The sequence below is a fragment of the Rhagoletis pomonella genome, unplaced genomic scaffold (genome assembly GCF_013731165.1).
Source record: "Rhagoletis pomonella isolate Grant_MI unplaced genomic scaffold, Rhpom_1.0 Rhpom_scaffold_02859, whole genome shotgun sequence".
NCBI lineage: Eukaryota > Metazoa > Arthropoda > Insecta > Diptera > Tephritidae > Rhagoletis > Rhagoletis pomonella.
Genome location: NW_023461412.1, coordinates 1 through 16427, shown reverse-complemented (window position 1 = coordinate 16427; position 16427 = coordinate 1). Strand labels below are relative to the sequence as shown.

General features: G+C 35.6%; 1 protein-coding gene across 1 annotated transcript; it reads left to right on the top strand.

Annotated features, from left to right (window-relative positions):
* Positions 1–7227: 7227 nt before the first annotated feature.
* On the top strand, positions 7228–8682 carry LOC118753799. The gene has a single exon (XM_036488673.1). The coding sequence runs from the start codon at positions 7401–7403 to the stop codon at positions 8475–8477; it is 1077 nt and encodes a 358-aa protein (XP_036344566.1). The 5' UTR covers positions 7228–7400; the 3' UTR covers positions 8478–8682.
* The last annotated feature ends 7745 nt before the right edge of the window (positions 8683–16427 follow it).

Below are 16427 nucleotides of genomic sequence, written 5' to 3'. Positions count from 1 at the left end.
TGGTCTATTTTAGCTTATATTTAGAAAATATATTACTTCCATGAAAAGAAATCACTCCACAAAATATTTTGTCGATTGGTGGTGTAGGAGTGAAGATATTTGGTATATTAACTACATGAAAAGAAATAACTCTAAAAAATGTTTGCCGAAAAGTATCGCGGTGCTCGGTATATTTCCAAAATTTAATAGGTCAAAGTTCAGTTGTAATTACATTTTGTTTAAATTGTTAACGTTTGATTTTTGATTTTGTTCTGTTGTCTCATATGCAGTGTAAGTTCTGTCTATTGTCTCATATCCAGTGTTCTATCTGTTGTCTCATATGCAATGTAAGCTCTATTGTATTTTATACTTATATTTGTTGTACTGAAAAAGAAGGTAATTCTTATGTACTAATATCACCATTTTGATAATAAATGAAATGAAATGAAAGCATTTGTCAAGGTTAATAAAAGCTAAATGATAACGGTATTAATTTTCATTGGGGATGTGTACCTAAGTACATATGTATATTTATTTTAGTAATTCAACTTTTAATGCACATGCTACATAAGAGTTTGTTTTAAAAATATTTTTAAATTATTTTATTTCGTTAAATTGCGAGCAAAATAACGAGTGTTTAAACCAGTGATTCCCAAAGTTGTACAGGTGGACTCCCAGGGGTCCACGGGAGACTCGCTGAGGGTCTACGTTGGCGTGAAAAAAATGTGGGGGTCCACCAATTGTAAGTGGGGGTCCACTATCTGGCTTCGATAGTAAAGAACCCAAATGGTTGCTTGATAGCCTCATTATTTAACAATATTTTTTTTTGAGTGGTGTATAGTGCTCTTGACGCACTGCTTCACTTACCATAACTTTGTGTCTTCATACTTGGGGAATCCTTAAAGACCACCTGCAGACAAAAATAAAGGGATGTTGGTATATCACTGGGGCGAGGCGAAAACCGCTTGCGGCAGAGATTTCAGCACTTGTGTCTTTTCAATCATACAGGGGACAGACAACCTTTGGCAACCCTTTGTGGCAGCTATCGATTCTGTCGTGCCTCCTAATTCCAAACTGATTTTACGTGTTCTTAGCATTGATAGAACACATTTATTTATTATTGGGCTTATACCCTTGCTCATCAAGGCATCATCTATTGCCTTATATAATGTGTTATCAAAAGCCCCCGAAATGTCAATGAAAGGCCACAAAGGGCTATATTTTTAGACTCTAGACCTTTCTCAATTTTTGAGGTGAGGCTATGAATGGCTGTCTCAGTGGATTTGCCTTGTTGATAGGAAAATGGGTTCTTGTTCAGAGACTGTTCCCTTAGGTTGACTTCTGTGATATACTGATCCAGTATTTTCTCCATGCCTCAGGCTAGTTGGTCGGTAGGACGATAATTGTTGTTCCAGCTTACGTAATAATAATAATAATAGATTGGCGCTCACACATATGTTAGTGTTTGGCCGAGCTTCTGCTCCGACTTGTGTCGTGCGCCTTGATGTTGTCACACAAATCGGAGGGACCTACAGTTTTACGCCGACTCCGAACGGCGATTGTATTTTTATGAGAGCTTTCATGTCAGAAATACACTCGGAGGTTTGCCATTGCCTGCCGAGGAACGACCGCTGTTAACCTTTAACTATGGAGGTGAATTTTTTGACGTAGTCTGTGACCTGGTGGTAAATTTTACACCTTCGAATTTTAGTTAGAAATTTGAATACAAGTTGGTCATTTTATAATTTTTTTTTCTTTTCAACTAAGCTACTATATTTTTAAGTTAAAATAAATACAAGTTTTTATTTTTTCTTTTAAAATCAACAAAATTCCCACTTTATTTCACAAGGATTTTATTATTCACAAGAACGAAAACATCACATAGTAAATTTATAAAAAAAAGTATAAAATAAAAATTAATCTAAAGTTTAAGGGACATTTTTTCACAGCCAAATATATATGTTTAATGAACTAAAAGAGATCGTATTAAAAAAATTTAATTTAAAAAAATACAGGTCAACCTTCCTTGAAAGATAAAGTTGCGGGGGGTAAATTTTACCACTACCACCACAGTTAAAGGTTAAGAAAAAACATTTTTTTATATTTTTTTTGCGATGTTGCTTTGACCAGGGCTTGAACCCAGGTGCTGCAGAGTGGAAGCTCGCACTGTTTACCACTACGCCACAGCGGCCGGCGGCTTATATGGTTTTGGTAAAAATACGACCTTAACCTCAGACCATCTGCTGGGAATAATACTCAGCAAGAGCGAAGCTCTATAAGGTTTGGAGAGGAGTGGGGCTATCTAGTTTATTCCATGTTGAAGGAGACATGGATAGACCCCATCTGGTCTTGGCGATTGGTATGGACTAAATGTTGATAGAGCCCGCACACGTTCTACAGTGGTGAGCTTTGTAGCAAGGCTTATTTTCATTCCGAAAGTGGGTGTTGGGGCACCCACTTCTGGTCGACAGTAGCATAATGCAGAGCCCATGAAATTAGTACCTAGCAAGAGTCTGCAGGTCTTTTCAGAGTGCCGATTGTGTTCTTGTGATCCCTTGTTAGAGCTTTTTGGAGGCGTACTGCCTCTGGGAGGCTGTTAATTTCGCCAACTAGCTCGTTTGGATCTCCTTAACTCCGCATCCCGGGCGGAACGAGCACCCATCAAAGATAGGCTTTACAGCACTATCGTGACTGCTCCTGACCGCCTTTAAGATCGCTCCCTGGATGGCTCTCAGCTCTTCGGTGACAGGTAATAAGGTCAAATGATGCGAAATGAAGTCAATTGACATTATTACCTTTTCAAAAGCGAAATGAAGTCAACAAAAATTTGGAAATAAAGTCATTGACGCTATTTCCTCATTCAAATAGAAATAGCGTCAACAATACTTAAAGTATCTCGATTCATAGAAAAAAATGTTGTTCTTACAATAAACATTGCCCCGTAAGTGTTGTTTTTTAATAGATGAAAAAGGTGATTGCCAAATCATCAGTGTTGTGATATTAATCCACACACAATCATGAACTAACACCATTTGATTTTATTAAAAAAATTTAAATTACGAATATGTAAAAACACGATGCGAAAAACTAAACGCCTGCGCACAGCTGGAATACGAGAAATATTTGAAGAAAGAGTGTAGAAATGATCCATAACTTGCAAAACACGTTTCGTTTCCACAAAAATAAAGCAAACACTATTAAATTGAAGAAACAGTCCATGTTCAAAAACCCCGGAGAAACACTGAAAGAATTCTGTGTTTTAAATTAGCATATTTTGAACGAATTCAGAATGTCTAAGGTGGAAAAGAAACCAACCTTTCTATAAGAAAACAATTATAGAAAAAGAATTTTCTTACACTGTATTCATGTCTCCGCCAGCAATTTGTGACGACTTCATTTAATAGCAGCTAAGGAGAACGACGACACTATTTATTAGATGGCACATTCAACGAGCCAAAATGCGGGTATAAACAATTATTGATTATTTAATATCGGAACCGAGATCATATAAGTAAATTGATTAGTTTTCACACACTTTTGAAACACAAATTATATGCTTTTTTACTGCAGACAAGTTGTTGTCCCAAAAGACAGCAGAAATCTTCCAATCACGGCTGGGAACTATCCTTAGTTATGAGGTACCATATTGAGGATAAAAAAGTGTTAAAATGTGTCAAATATAAAAATAAAGGTGCCAAAAAAGGTGTCATTCCTTTTAATCATTCACATTTAGCAATAAAATAAAGCTACATTTTCCAAACAAAAGTTCAATGATAAAATAAGATAAACCAGTTGAATAGCCTTTATAAATTAGAAAATTTTAGTTAAGAAAAAGATGTGCACGCAAAGGATTTCACAAAAATGTATTGAAATGTAATTTTTTTACAAAAGTGCCATTTTGGCACTTTGTGCCAAATTGAAAAATTAAGTGCCATTTGAAGTAAAATAGGGACAAATGGCACGGTTTGAGCCAAGTTGGCATCCCCGCTTCTAATAACTTACAAATATAAAAATGTGAAATATCGAGGGCTTGAATTCATTAATACCCTCTGTCTGCAATTTGCACAAAAACTACTTTGTGATTTTAGAAACCATCTGGGACTTATTACCTGTCGTTATATAAGGTAGCATTAATATCACTGATGACAGTTAAAGCTTAGGTGGATTTTTATATCTCATCTTTGTGAAAAGTGTGCAGATAGAGGGTATTTTATTGAATATAAACCCTCGATGTTTAAAATATATACAAATTTTATTTCAACGTATACAAAAAATAAATCTACCTACGTTACAGCACGGCGGGAGACGGGGAAAGGGGGGCCGGGGGGCCGCGGCGTAGTGTAACGTGGTATGGGGCGCTGACGCGGGCCGCCGCGAAGCTAAACAAATTTAATGTTTGAAAGAGAAATAATGTCAATGGATTTTATTTCGTTTTTAAAAAGATAATAATGTCAATTGACTTTATTTCGCACCAGGGTGGGAAATAAAGTCAATTGACCTTATTTCCATTGACCTTATTACCTGTCACCCAGCTCTTCTACCATATGGTGGTAGGGCATGGCTTACAACCATGCAGAGGTGGTAAACGAACTCTGCCATTGGCCACAGTGCCTACCCACCTTTTTTAAACAAATAAATATTTTTTTTATATAAATACATACATGCAAACATACTGGTCAAATCATATGTCATCATGTAATTCGTTTATTATATATTTAAAAAATCTCGTCTAAATCCGTTCAGTAGAGTGGTCAAAATATCTCGACTTTCCTTTATACTATGTATAGAAGATAGTACTTTAAAATAGGTGGCAACACTACTCAAAAAATTACAGTTTTTATACATGCGAAGGCTATGCTCTTTCATTTGGTATCTCTTTCTTTATCCAACGAACGGTGAAGATCTTATAGTTTTTAAAAAGGTGGCAACCCTACTCAGAAGTATAATACATTATTATACATCTAGAGGGTAGTGCTTTTCTAGAGGCCGATCGCTTTCATTTGACACCTCACTTTTTGTAATCCAACGAACGGAGCAGATCTTAAAGTTTTTTAGTTTATGTATAAATAATTCAAATTTGAAACAGCCCGTATAAAGAAACCCAGCCGACTTTTAAGGGCCATTCACATACAACTTTCCTCGCTTTGCTTGACAGTTCAAACTTTGACAACAAAGCGTGAAGCGCAGAAGGTATGCTACAATAAACGCTTTGGCAGCTTTTGCGTTCTCCTTTTCCTCCATATTTTTTATCTGTAAAATAGATAACAATATAATAATATGCATTAATAATAGCAATAAAAATTACTATTTACCCTATTTTTGTTATTAAATGCAAATGCAAGCGCACGAGAAAAGATACATGTAGACAGCTAATTGCCAAAGCGGGCAAAAGTTGAGAGTTGCCCAAGATTTTGCTTCGTTTTGCTTTGCTTTGCTTCAAACGTTTTTTATGTGAGCATACTCATGCATATGCCTACAGCGATCTTATATGTCAAAGCAAAGAACTATCAAGCAAAGCGAAGAAAGTTGTATGTGAATCAGCCTTTACTTCTCGTTTAATGGGGGATGCGTTTATACGTGTTTTCCATATATGTAATACTTCTATATTGGCAGTAAGCTAGCTTCTCAATGTGTAAGCATTCCGAAATCAGAGCGAGACAGTCTAGTACTGTTTTTGTCAATGTATTGTGTACTTGAGTGCCGTTTTTGTAAATGTGTTGTGTACATGTTTATTTATAAACGTATGTGTTCCTTTTCTTTCGTACGTGTTTATTGATATATCTGTACTGTAGTGTTTTCGGACGGTACTAGCTCTTACTGCCAATATAGGAGTATTACATATATGGTGTTTTCTAACCGATGCACACTGGCCGAAATTGGATTTTTTTTGGCATAAATTCAAGATTTTTATAGCAATATATTCTTGATATCAGTTATTTTTCTAAAAGTACATATATCAACTAAGAAAATGTCCCAATAACAGATTTGAAGTTGCAACCTTGTGCTCTTAGTTTGCCTTCAAAGTCATGTGTCTGATCAGCTGTTATTTTGCCAGATTTGGAGCAAAACTATTAGTACACTTTAAAGTCTTGTGAACGATTGTGTTATTATAAAAGAAAGAAAATCAGATATGGATAATGAAGGTCAAAGTATGTTCAATACAGTGAGTTAATGGTTATATCGTGTGTGTGTTAAATGTTGCTTTTATTTAATATATTTGTAGTGCATATTTAAAAAATAATAAGTAACAATATGTTTGTGTTCCGTGGAGTAGAACTAGCAAGCTGACAAGTTATTAGACGAGCTAATAATACAAAAAATGCTTACTAATAATTAGATTTTATTGGCCTAGTAACAGTTTTTGCTTGCTCATTTTTGCCCATTTTAACAAAATTTTAAATTTTTAGTGAAGTTCGAATTTCCACATGCAGAGCTTCTAACTATTTGGTGTAGAAATAATAAGAAAAAAAGACGCGATAACAGAGTATATCTTTACTAGAATTGGGAAATCTCTTTTAAGTATTGATAAAGAAAGAGAAATACGCAAAAAAGTAGCAAACTTTGTCGCTTTTACTACACTAAATTTACGGAAATGCAATCGACAATTGAATCGACTGAAGGTAACGCATTCACAGTGGTTATCGGGAAATATAATCATAATTGTTGACAATAATAACACAAAAAAGCCCAATAATGTAGGACGACCCCATTTAACTTATAATGACGCTGGACCCCGATTGAAACGGAAATTGGCTAGCGATCTTTCGAATGAGCACGATACTTCGCTAGTTGTAGTACATGCCGCTACGTTATCAGCAAAAAAATCTAATAGAGACGTAGCCTTTGTTTTAAAAGAATGTGTGAGGTCACAGAATGCGCCCAAAAGGTTAAAACAAAAGCTTTGTTCAAAGGATCCAATACCAATATCTCCAGATGGAGCCCTTGCATTCTTGCTCGATAATTCATATACTAAAAAACAATATAACAGCATGAGAGCTTTAAATAAACAACAACACTGCAATATATACCCAAGTTATGACAGACTTGTGGAAGCTAAATTGAAATGCAGACCCCTTGGAATAAGCATCGATGAAACTGTCGCTCAAGTTTCATTGCAGAATTTATTGGACCACACCACCAAACGCCTAATTTTAGTACAAGAACAAGTCTTCATTAGTTTTCCTGAAATCGCTGAACTTAGGCTTATTGTGAGCTATGGATTTGACGGGTCGACTTATAAACAAAAATTTGAAAATGATCCGTATGCTCTTGATCAATCTTTGTTCGTTACCACAATTATACCTTTAAAACTGAGTGAAATTTCAGGAAGAGTGATTTGGAATAATTCCACTCCACAGTCTGTGCCGTTTTGCAGACCACTAAAAATACAATTTATAAAGGAAACAAGGGAGCACATTTTAATGGAAAAAGAAGACTTGGATCTACAAATAGGAAATTTAAAGCCATTTATTTATACAGACTTCGGCAACCGAAATATCACGGTGTTCTTTGATCTCCATATGACTCTAATAGACGGAAAAGTGTTAAATATCTTGTCAGGTATTAAATCTTGTCAATTATGTCCCCTCTGTGGAGGAGGACCTAAAGCTTTCATGCAAACAAAAGACGTAAACTCTGCACATTTTAAGGCAAGGCCTGATAAACTGAAGTATGGCATTAGGCCCGTTCATGCTTGGATAAGAACCTTGGAGTTTGTTCTTAATGTGTCATATAGGATTGAAGTAAAAAAATGGCAAATAAGAGATGAAAATGATAAGAAAATTATTGAGGCCCGTAAAAAACTTATTCAAAAACGGTTATGGACGGAAATGGGACTTCATGTGAATAGACCAAAGCAGAGCGGTAGCGGAAACATGAATGATGGAAATACTGCCAGAAGAGCTTTCTCAGATGTTACGCTATTTTCTTCAATATTAGGGTTTGACACCGACTTACTCCACAGTTTTCACATGATTTTGATCGCCATTTCTTGTGAATACGAGATTAGCGCCCTAAAGTCTAAGCAGTACTCGGAAAAGACATATTCGTTGTATATGGAAAAGTACCCGTGGTATCCGATGTCACCGACTCTACATAAAATTTTAATACACGGTGCACAAATCATCGCAGCCTCTGTAGTGCCCCTAGGCTGTCTTGGTGAAAGTGCTTCAGAATCCCGCAATAAATATTATAAGAGCGACAGGCGATCTCATGCTAGACAAAATAGTAGAACTAATAATATGGCCGACGTCTTCCAAAGAGCAATGGGTTCCTCTGATCCATTCCTTTCAAGCATATCTTTAAATAAGAGACAACAACAAAATCAAAAGAAAAAAATACCTAAAGAAGTTATTGAACTTTTGAAAGCTCCAAACGTTGAACCGCATTCCGACCATTTAAATACATCAGATTGCTCAACGGACACCGACTCTGATGCTGATTCTTTATGTGACATTGTGCTGCCATTTGATGTTCAGTTGGAGGCAGAAGAATGTTAAATATTAACAAAAAATACGTAGATATATGTACATATGTATGTATATAAAATTCGTATGAATAAAATTGTTTGTGGTTCTTATGAATAAAAACTTCGAAAGTATTTGCTTATTATAGCCGATTTGAAGTAAAGTTTTAACAGGTGGCAACCCTACCAAGAAATATAATATGTAAATGCACATCTAGAGGCTAAGTCGTTTCATTTGACAGTGACGGTGCAGAACTGATGCCTACGCTTATTATGATTGAATATAGTAATTTTCTTAATAGGTGGCAACCCAAGAATGATAGAATACAAGATTGCGCCAATCGAGCTGAGAGCAACTGGGTGTGACGTCACATTATTATAAGAATGAGAGTGTAAAGAATAATTTTGAAGAAGAAGAGGAAGAAGCGAACAAGTGGTGCGAAATAGTGATGTAAAACTAGGTTGAATTGTACCTACTCTTCACCTTCAATTTGAACGTACATCGGTACAAGCACATTATTTGGAACGTAGTAAAATATTGTTTCATGTAAGTCCAAAAGTTGTTATGGTACAGAAGGACGATGTAGTCCACCAACTATCAAAAATATATGCACATAAAAATACATGTTTACTGTTTAGGTACGTGTATCTACTTTTAGGTACAACTTTTCGGTATAATATGAAAATTTAATATTCATCACTAGTGCGAAAAAAGTATAATGTGACGTCAGCGAAAGGGTGGATGCTGTCAAATCGAGAAAGAGAGGATTAGCGGTCCGCGGAAGGCGCCACCTTTGTTTCGCTGCATCGTGGTGGCAACCCTATTAAAAACAAAAACATTAATAGTTTTCTATGGGCCAATGCCTTTCATTTGACACCTAATTTTTTGTAATCCAACGAGCGGTGTGTATCTTATAGTTTTTTAGACAGGTGGCAACCCTATAAAAATTCTAAATACCAACGGTAACTCTCCTTTCTATACAGAGTATACTATAGAAAATCTCGTCTAAATCCGTTCACTAGTTTTCGATATTAGCGCGTACAAGAATCTCAACTTTCCTTGAAACTATGTATAGATGATACAGAGGAGGGTGACAGGGCGTAATAATGATCTGATCGGCCCAACCTTCTTACCCTAACTTGCTACTAGCATGAATATCGTGTGTACCGATTTTGAGGACGATACCTTTATTTTTCGAATTTATGCCAAAAAAAATTCCATTCCGGCCAGTGTGCGATGTGAGAAATAAAAAAGCGATTTGTAAACAAATTCGAGTCAATACACTTTTAAAATCTGAGCGTATTGAAATTTGGTTTATGCATCCGTTTTGATTTACAGCGAATTGGGTCAAAGCGCTTTATGTGTCGGTATAAACAAACATATGTATATATGTTATTTTACAGCATTGGCCCCGATTTAGCTAGGTAACCCATGTTCACTTTGTCAATGTATATAATATCAAACATATAATCCTTAACATAGTCAAATAACAGATGGGGGTAGATATTTGTAATATTGATCTCGCACTATTTTTAATTAACTCTATTTCTAACATCTTCATTACAGGTGATTGTTCCGATATAGCAGACGAGATGTCAGCTGAGAGCAGGGGTGAGTACGAGTTGGTACAAACAAAGCGATTCCAATATTTTTTTTAATACTACCCGTAATTGCCTCGTTACCACGTAAATCTCGTAAGCTCAATTAATTTCGCATAGAAAACCGGTTTATTTATGAGTTTTATGCGGTTACAAGACGTTTACACATGTAGAAGAGCTAGTATCGCCCAGATGTCGAAATTCTTCGACATTTCATACACTTTTAAATTTTGCTTGTCATTAATATTGACACCTTTATGCGAATGACGATTTTGAAGTCCACCACCAAAATTTATAGCGATATATATAGTATCAAATTCCATTACCTTATTAGAAGTGGTAACAGATATAAGCGATATGGAAATCGCACTTTGTATGCGAGGTGCTTCATTTCTAGTGTGACCAACTATTTCATAGTTCAATGAAGTACAGCTTAGATTGGGTGAAGTTAACGCCGCGAGCCGATACGACATTTCGAATGCGGCTGATTTCGATACCTGAGAGCTCAGTGTTTTTTCAGGAGTGCGAGGCAAAATGCTTGCATCTTAGCCTCGCGAAGGTTGGACTGTCTAAAAGAAAGTGTGGAGATGATTCCATTTCATCTTCCTCTTGACAGCTGATACAAAAGGATCAGTTGAAATTCCTAGTCTCACCGCACGAATACCAATCGCACAATGGCCTGTCAGAACCCCCATCGCAATCTCTTGTGAGGTAACGTGTTTGAAAATGCCCTATAAAAACATTTGCTGCAGAAGATAAACGTCTTCTTTTCCTTTTTTGTGTCACAAAAGGACCCGGTTTCCCTTAGCCTAATAGCAGTTCGTGCTGCGACAACTCTGGCTGCAATAGCCGCAGGCGCCGTATTCAACATATGTCTGTTAAGCGCCAGTGTAGGTGTGGTTCCTAATGCTCCACTAGTTCCTGTTTTACAAGTGCAGCCTTCTCTAGTCAGCCTTGAAACAATATAGGCCTAAATATGGTTTCCTAGTGCTAATGCATTAATTTGGCCGAGAGACCTCACCTTTTACCGATCGCTCCCCTACCAGTACAAAGCAAACGACACCTTTCCTACCCTTGCATTTATTATACAATTATTCATCTTTATTCTGTCTATGATTTACAATCTTACAGACTAGAAATAGGCTAAAAAGTATTAAAAGTGACTAGTATGTGTAAACTTACAAAAAATAGGTTTCGAGAGATGATTTGAAAAGACTTCTTAGAAACGAAAATTCGATATCTAAGCTCTTTGAGATATTGTTAAATTCCGCAAGGCCTCGAAAAATAGGCGCAAAAAATGAGTAACGGCGGGAACGTAAAAGAGGATGCGAGAAAGAAGAGTTCTGAGAGGCACATTAAAGGTAACCTGCTCAAGAAGAGATGGGCAGTCAATGAAGCTAGAGATAAGATCGAAGATGAATGAGAGCAAATGGGTACGCCTTCTATTTTCCAACGATAGCAAATTTATTAGTTTACACTGGGAGTAATATGAAGGAATCGGATCTGAGAAGTTAAGAGAAGCGAGGGCAAGTCGAATAAACACCTTTTTAACTCGTTCAATCCTAGAAGCTTGACAATTATAAATAGGGCTCCATATAATAGAGGCATACTCAAGTTTAGATCGCACTAGGGAATTAAATAAGGCTTTCCGAGTGTAATGGTCTCTAAAATCTTTGGCATATCTACAAATAAATGCTAAATTACTATACACTTTTGGAAGTAAATGACAAACGTTATTTATAAATGAAAAATTCGAGTCAAACACAACACCAAGATCAACAAATTCGCTAACATAGGTAAGCTGATGGTTTACGAGGTAGTAATTTGAAGTAAGGATATTTTGAGATTTAGATAAGGTCATCCTAAAGCACTTTTTACATTCAAAAACAGTTTATTATATTCACACCAATCTAAATCTTCCTGAAGAAGAAGAACATCAGATGAGGTGGTTATTCTACGAAAGAGTTATACTTCTAAATATCATCAGAAAATACTGAAAATTCGCTTCAAATAATACGCCCTTTAAAATACCTTTAAGCAAGTTTTTTGTGCAGTATGTAATAAATAAATAAACTTTTTAAAGTTTCATAAATTGCGTTTTATTTACAAAAAATTTACAAAGAACTCAATATTTTCAACCGGCTTCAAAAAAGGGGAGGTTATCAATTCTTCGGAGTATTTTTTTTTTATGTATGCCACCGCATCACTTTGGACCGCGTGAACCAATTCCAATAATTCTTTTCTTTTTACCAGAAAGATGGTACCTGAAGGGTCGTCCCGTAATTTGGTTTAGATCCGATCATTAAATCATGAAAAAATTAACGGTACTCCTAAATTTGTATTTGAGAATTGAACCCCAAAACCTACCCCTTGTGCGCGCTAATGCTAAGTGCTCATATTTACTCAACTTTAAACACTTTGTGTGTAGTTTTTCTCTACGTGACAAATTTGGTATGTATGTAAAAGTAAACAGACAGTGTTTAATTTTGCACACACTAAGAGAGAAAACTGGTTACCTCTCTTTATGTGCGTAAATTTTAGCAAATATTTTTAAGAGGAAATTTTAAACATTTTATGTGTAAACTGTGAAATTGTGAACAGTAGATGTTTAGAACTCTAAAAACAAATTTGAAATTTGTTCTACGCCACACATATGATAAGTAAGAGTAAACAAGCAGTGTTTAATTTCATTAACACGGTGTGTAAATTTGCATTCATTAAGAGAGGAAACTGGTTACCTATCTTAATATGCGCAAATTTAAACAAAAATTTTTTAGAGTGTACAAAACCATGTTGGTGCTCAATTATTCTTTTGGCAAGAAAAGAGAGTTTAAAATGTATCAATTTTTCGAATAATTTGGAGCAGAGTGACAGTTTCGAAATAGGCCTAATATGTAATGTATGGGTAAAGTAGCCAGTTGCTCAGAAAAGAATTCAGACATAATGCAAATAAAACTTTCATAAGAGGCATTAACATCTTTTGAATTGAAGATACCACACCTATTTACGTCCTTTAAAGCCAGGGTTAAGACGTCGTAATCTGCATCACGAAAATTGTAGGAAATCCTATTATTTTGCCTCAAGGGAAGCTTATCAAAAAACTCCAAAGAAATGATAAGGGGATTATGATGCATATCAGGATAACATATCGGAGTCTTACATTCAGTGAGGTTAGATACCAAATTTTCGTCTACAGACACAAGATCTAATAATTTAGATAACTTATTGAATATGCAATTAATTTGTGTAAGATTAAGGCTATCAGTATCTCGGTATTTCCTATAAGTCTGGAAAATGTTGGAATCAAAGTATTCTTCGTTGAAGAAATTACTATTAAACCAAGTTTCCACAAAGATATATTTGTCATAATCCACACGTGAAGAACAAAGAAAGACTTCTTTAGCTTTAGTGCGCATTCCACCCATATTATGGAAGTATATATTCAGATTTTTGGATGTATATCCAGCATTAGACGGTATAACACTATTTGGAACTTCCTTGGTTAGCTTCTGGTAGAAAAAATTTAAAGGAGCGCACAATGATATCAGACGGCCACACATTTGGATTTAAGATGTGAAGATGTCAATCTTAAAGCTCACGCTCCGAAGACTCTCAAGTGGAGTTCCTTTTTTTACTAATTTGTAGCAGGTGAGGCGTATACTATCGATCTTTGCATGTATCTACGCAATGCGTATGTATCTACGCAATAAGGTTTTCCTCAGATACAGTCGGTTTAAAGGAAGAAATGTGCAACCATTTCTTCTTAATGACCACATCCAGATCTGTATTATCACTACGCCCATGAACAATGTTTATGCGTAGCTTATTAAAATTTCGCTTATTTAAATTTCGGACAAACGTCCAATCGTCACCATCTTCATTACCGGCCGCAATAGCATCATCCGATTTATCTGCACTTCGTTTATGTATGTTGCCATGTGTTCCATTCATACCACTTGTAGTTGACATTGTACTAACAGCATCCGGCTTGGCAGATGAAGATTTAACAGGAGGAACTCCGGAAGAAACCTTGAACTTGAAACTGTTACTGGCTACCTGACAGCACACTGCAAGTTAACGTACCGATTGATTGAAGGGTCTTTCTGTAGAGACTTACTGAAGGTTTTGTGGGCCGGTGAAGGAAACCCCAGAGTATATTCTATGTGCCTATCCACGAAGCATGAATAGTAGATTGATGCACCTTGGAGAAGGATTGACTTCTCCATCTAAAATTTGGAACAGGGCATCATCCAAAGTGCTGAGCTTTTTAAATAGCCTAAGGTTGGAGCGATTACAATTAGGATTTAGCACAATATATCTTCTTAAGTCGCAACGCGGGTATCTCCGACGAAATAATGATAATATACTCACTTGACACTCGGGTGTTTTGACGGCGAAAAAGGATGCGTGAAAAAGAATTGCGAAAAAAGACGCGTAAACATGGATTCAACTTCATTCCGGAAAAACTGTTTGGGGAATTCGTATACTCGCAAACATAGTTGACCGCGAAATAAGTTTTCTTCGTCTTTCTTTGCCCTCGCCTATGTTAAGAGTCCTTCTTCGCCGAAATTTTTTTACGCCTCTGTTTTCGCTGTCAACTTTTGAGCTCGCGTCTTTATTCGTATCTAATGACGATATGTATGTATGTACAGTAAAATGAATCGCTATACGCAGTTAATTTGTTTTTATTGTACTATCTGAGTTTTAGTTTTACTAAATGTTATGTTAGCTATGTTTTTAATAAATTTGAGATTGAAAAAAATATTGAAACTCAAAAAAATGTTTGGTAGGTTTTGGTTGGTTATGGTAGGAGATTTTGGTAGGAAAAAAAAATGTGTCCGTGGCAACGCTGATTAGCGGCAACAACAGCATTAGCAGTACGCGGTGTTGATGGCTTCGTGGTGGTAGTAGTAACAGCAGGCTAATTGACAGTGCAATCTGAGACAGCATTTGTGTCCATGAGGCCACCAACTTGACGCACAGTATTATAGCCATTCGAAATAGTATTAGTAATAATATTCGTATTAGTATTAGACAACAAAACAGTATCAGCGAACGACGAGCAAGATGGTCTAGTACAATGGTCGGCAAAGCTGACTCACGTGAGCAGTACGCTCATCACACGGATTCTTAAGGTCTGATTATGCATACTTCGCATAACTTCGCACAACCATTTGTACCAGTGCAATAAAGATGCAACTTAAGAAAATATGAAGCAAAATTTAAACTCAACAGATTGCTAAGTTTTTAAATGTTCTGCTAATTTCTGGGTAATGGAATAAAAGCAAAATACGTGCAAAGTACATACGAAATTACAGTTTGGAGTTTATGCGAAGTTGTGCGAAGTTATGCGAAGTGTGCATAATCAGACCATTACGCTCTTCAAATCAGTGTTGTTCAGACAGCAACGAAGCAACATAAGCGGAGCTACGTTGGTTATTTTCTTAGGCGACAGTAGTTGCTTACATATGTATGTACGATTAAAAATTACCTTTAAAAAATAATTTATGATTTCAAATACTTTTGGTGAAATGCAATGCCTAACAGATTATATGCTTTAAGAAATGAAGTATTGCAGTTTTTACAACTTGAGAATTTGGTCGGAGTAGAAAATTGTGTACAAGCTTTACAGGACAATGAATTTATTTTGGATTTGGCATTTCTCTCTGATGTATGTAATCATCTAAATGAACTAAATTTAAAGTTACAAGGAAAAGAAAAAACATTACCCAATTTATTTAAAATAGTTATTAATTTTCAAACAACTTTATTTTTACTTTTAACTGAAGTTGAGTCTGGAGATTATTCAAATTTTCCACAAACCCTCAAAGTTATTGCCGAGACTAAGATCCATAAAAAACATGATCATGCTAAAATTTTAGAAACTCTTTTCTTCAATTTGATGACAGATTTAAGGACTTCAAAAATATTCACCATTTCATAGTTCTCTTTGAAAATCCTTTCAGTTGTGATGTATCCAAATATGAGTTTAAAATTCAAGTAGAATTAATACTTCTGCAAAGTGAAATGGAATTTTTTAATGGAGCCGACATTATTGGGTTCTGGAGAAATTTAGATAACTCACTTTACCCTTAACTCAAAGAAATTTCTTTCCAGCTTTTATCGTTTTTTCCTTCAAGTTACTTTTGTGAGCAAATTTTCTCTGATTTAAAATTTGTCTGCTCTAAGAAACAGATTAAAAGCGAGCCATTTAAGAAACATACTTTTAATAAGAAATTGCCCCAAAAGTATAGATATTAATAAATGCATTGAAACCGTATTTTAAGTTTTTGAAGTTTTTTATTCGCCTTTTATTTTGTAAAGCTAGTCTACAGTTCTCAAGAAAACCAAACCATTCGTGTAAAATGACGTCCAAGAACTTAAA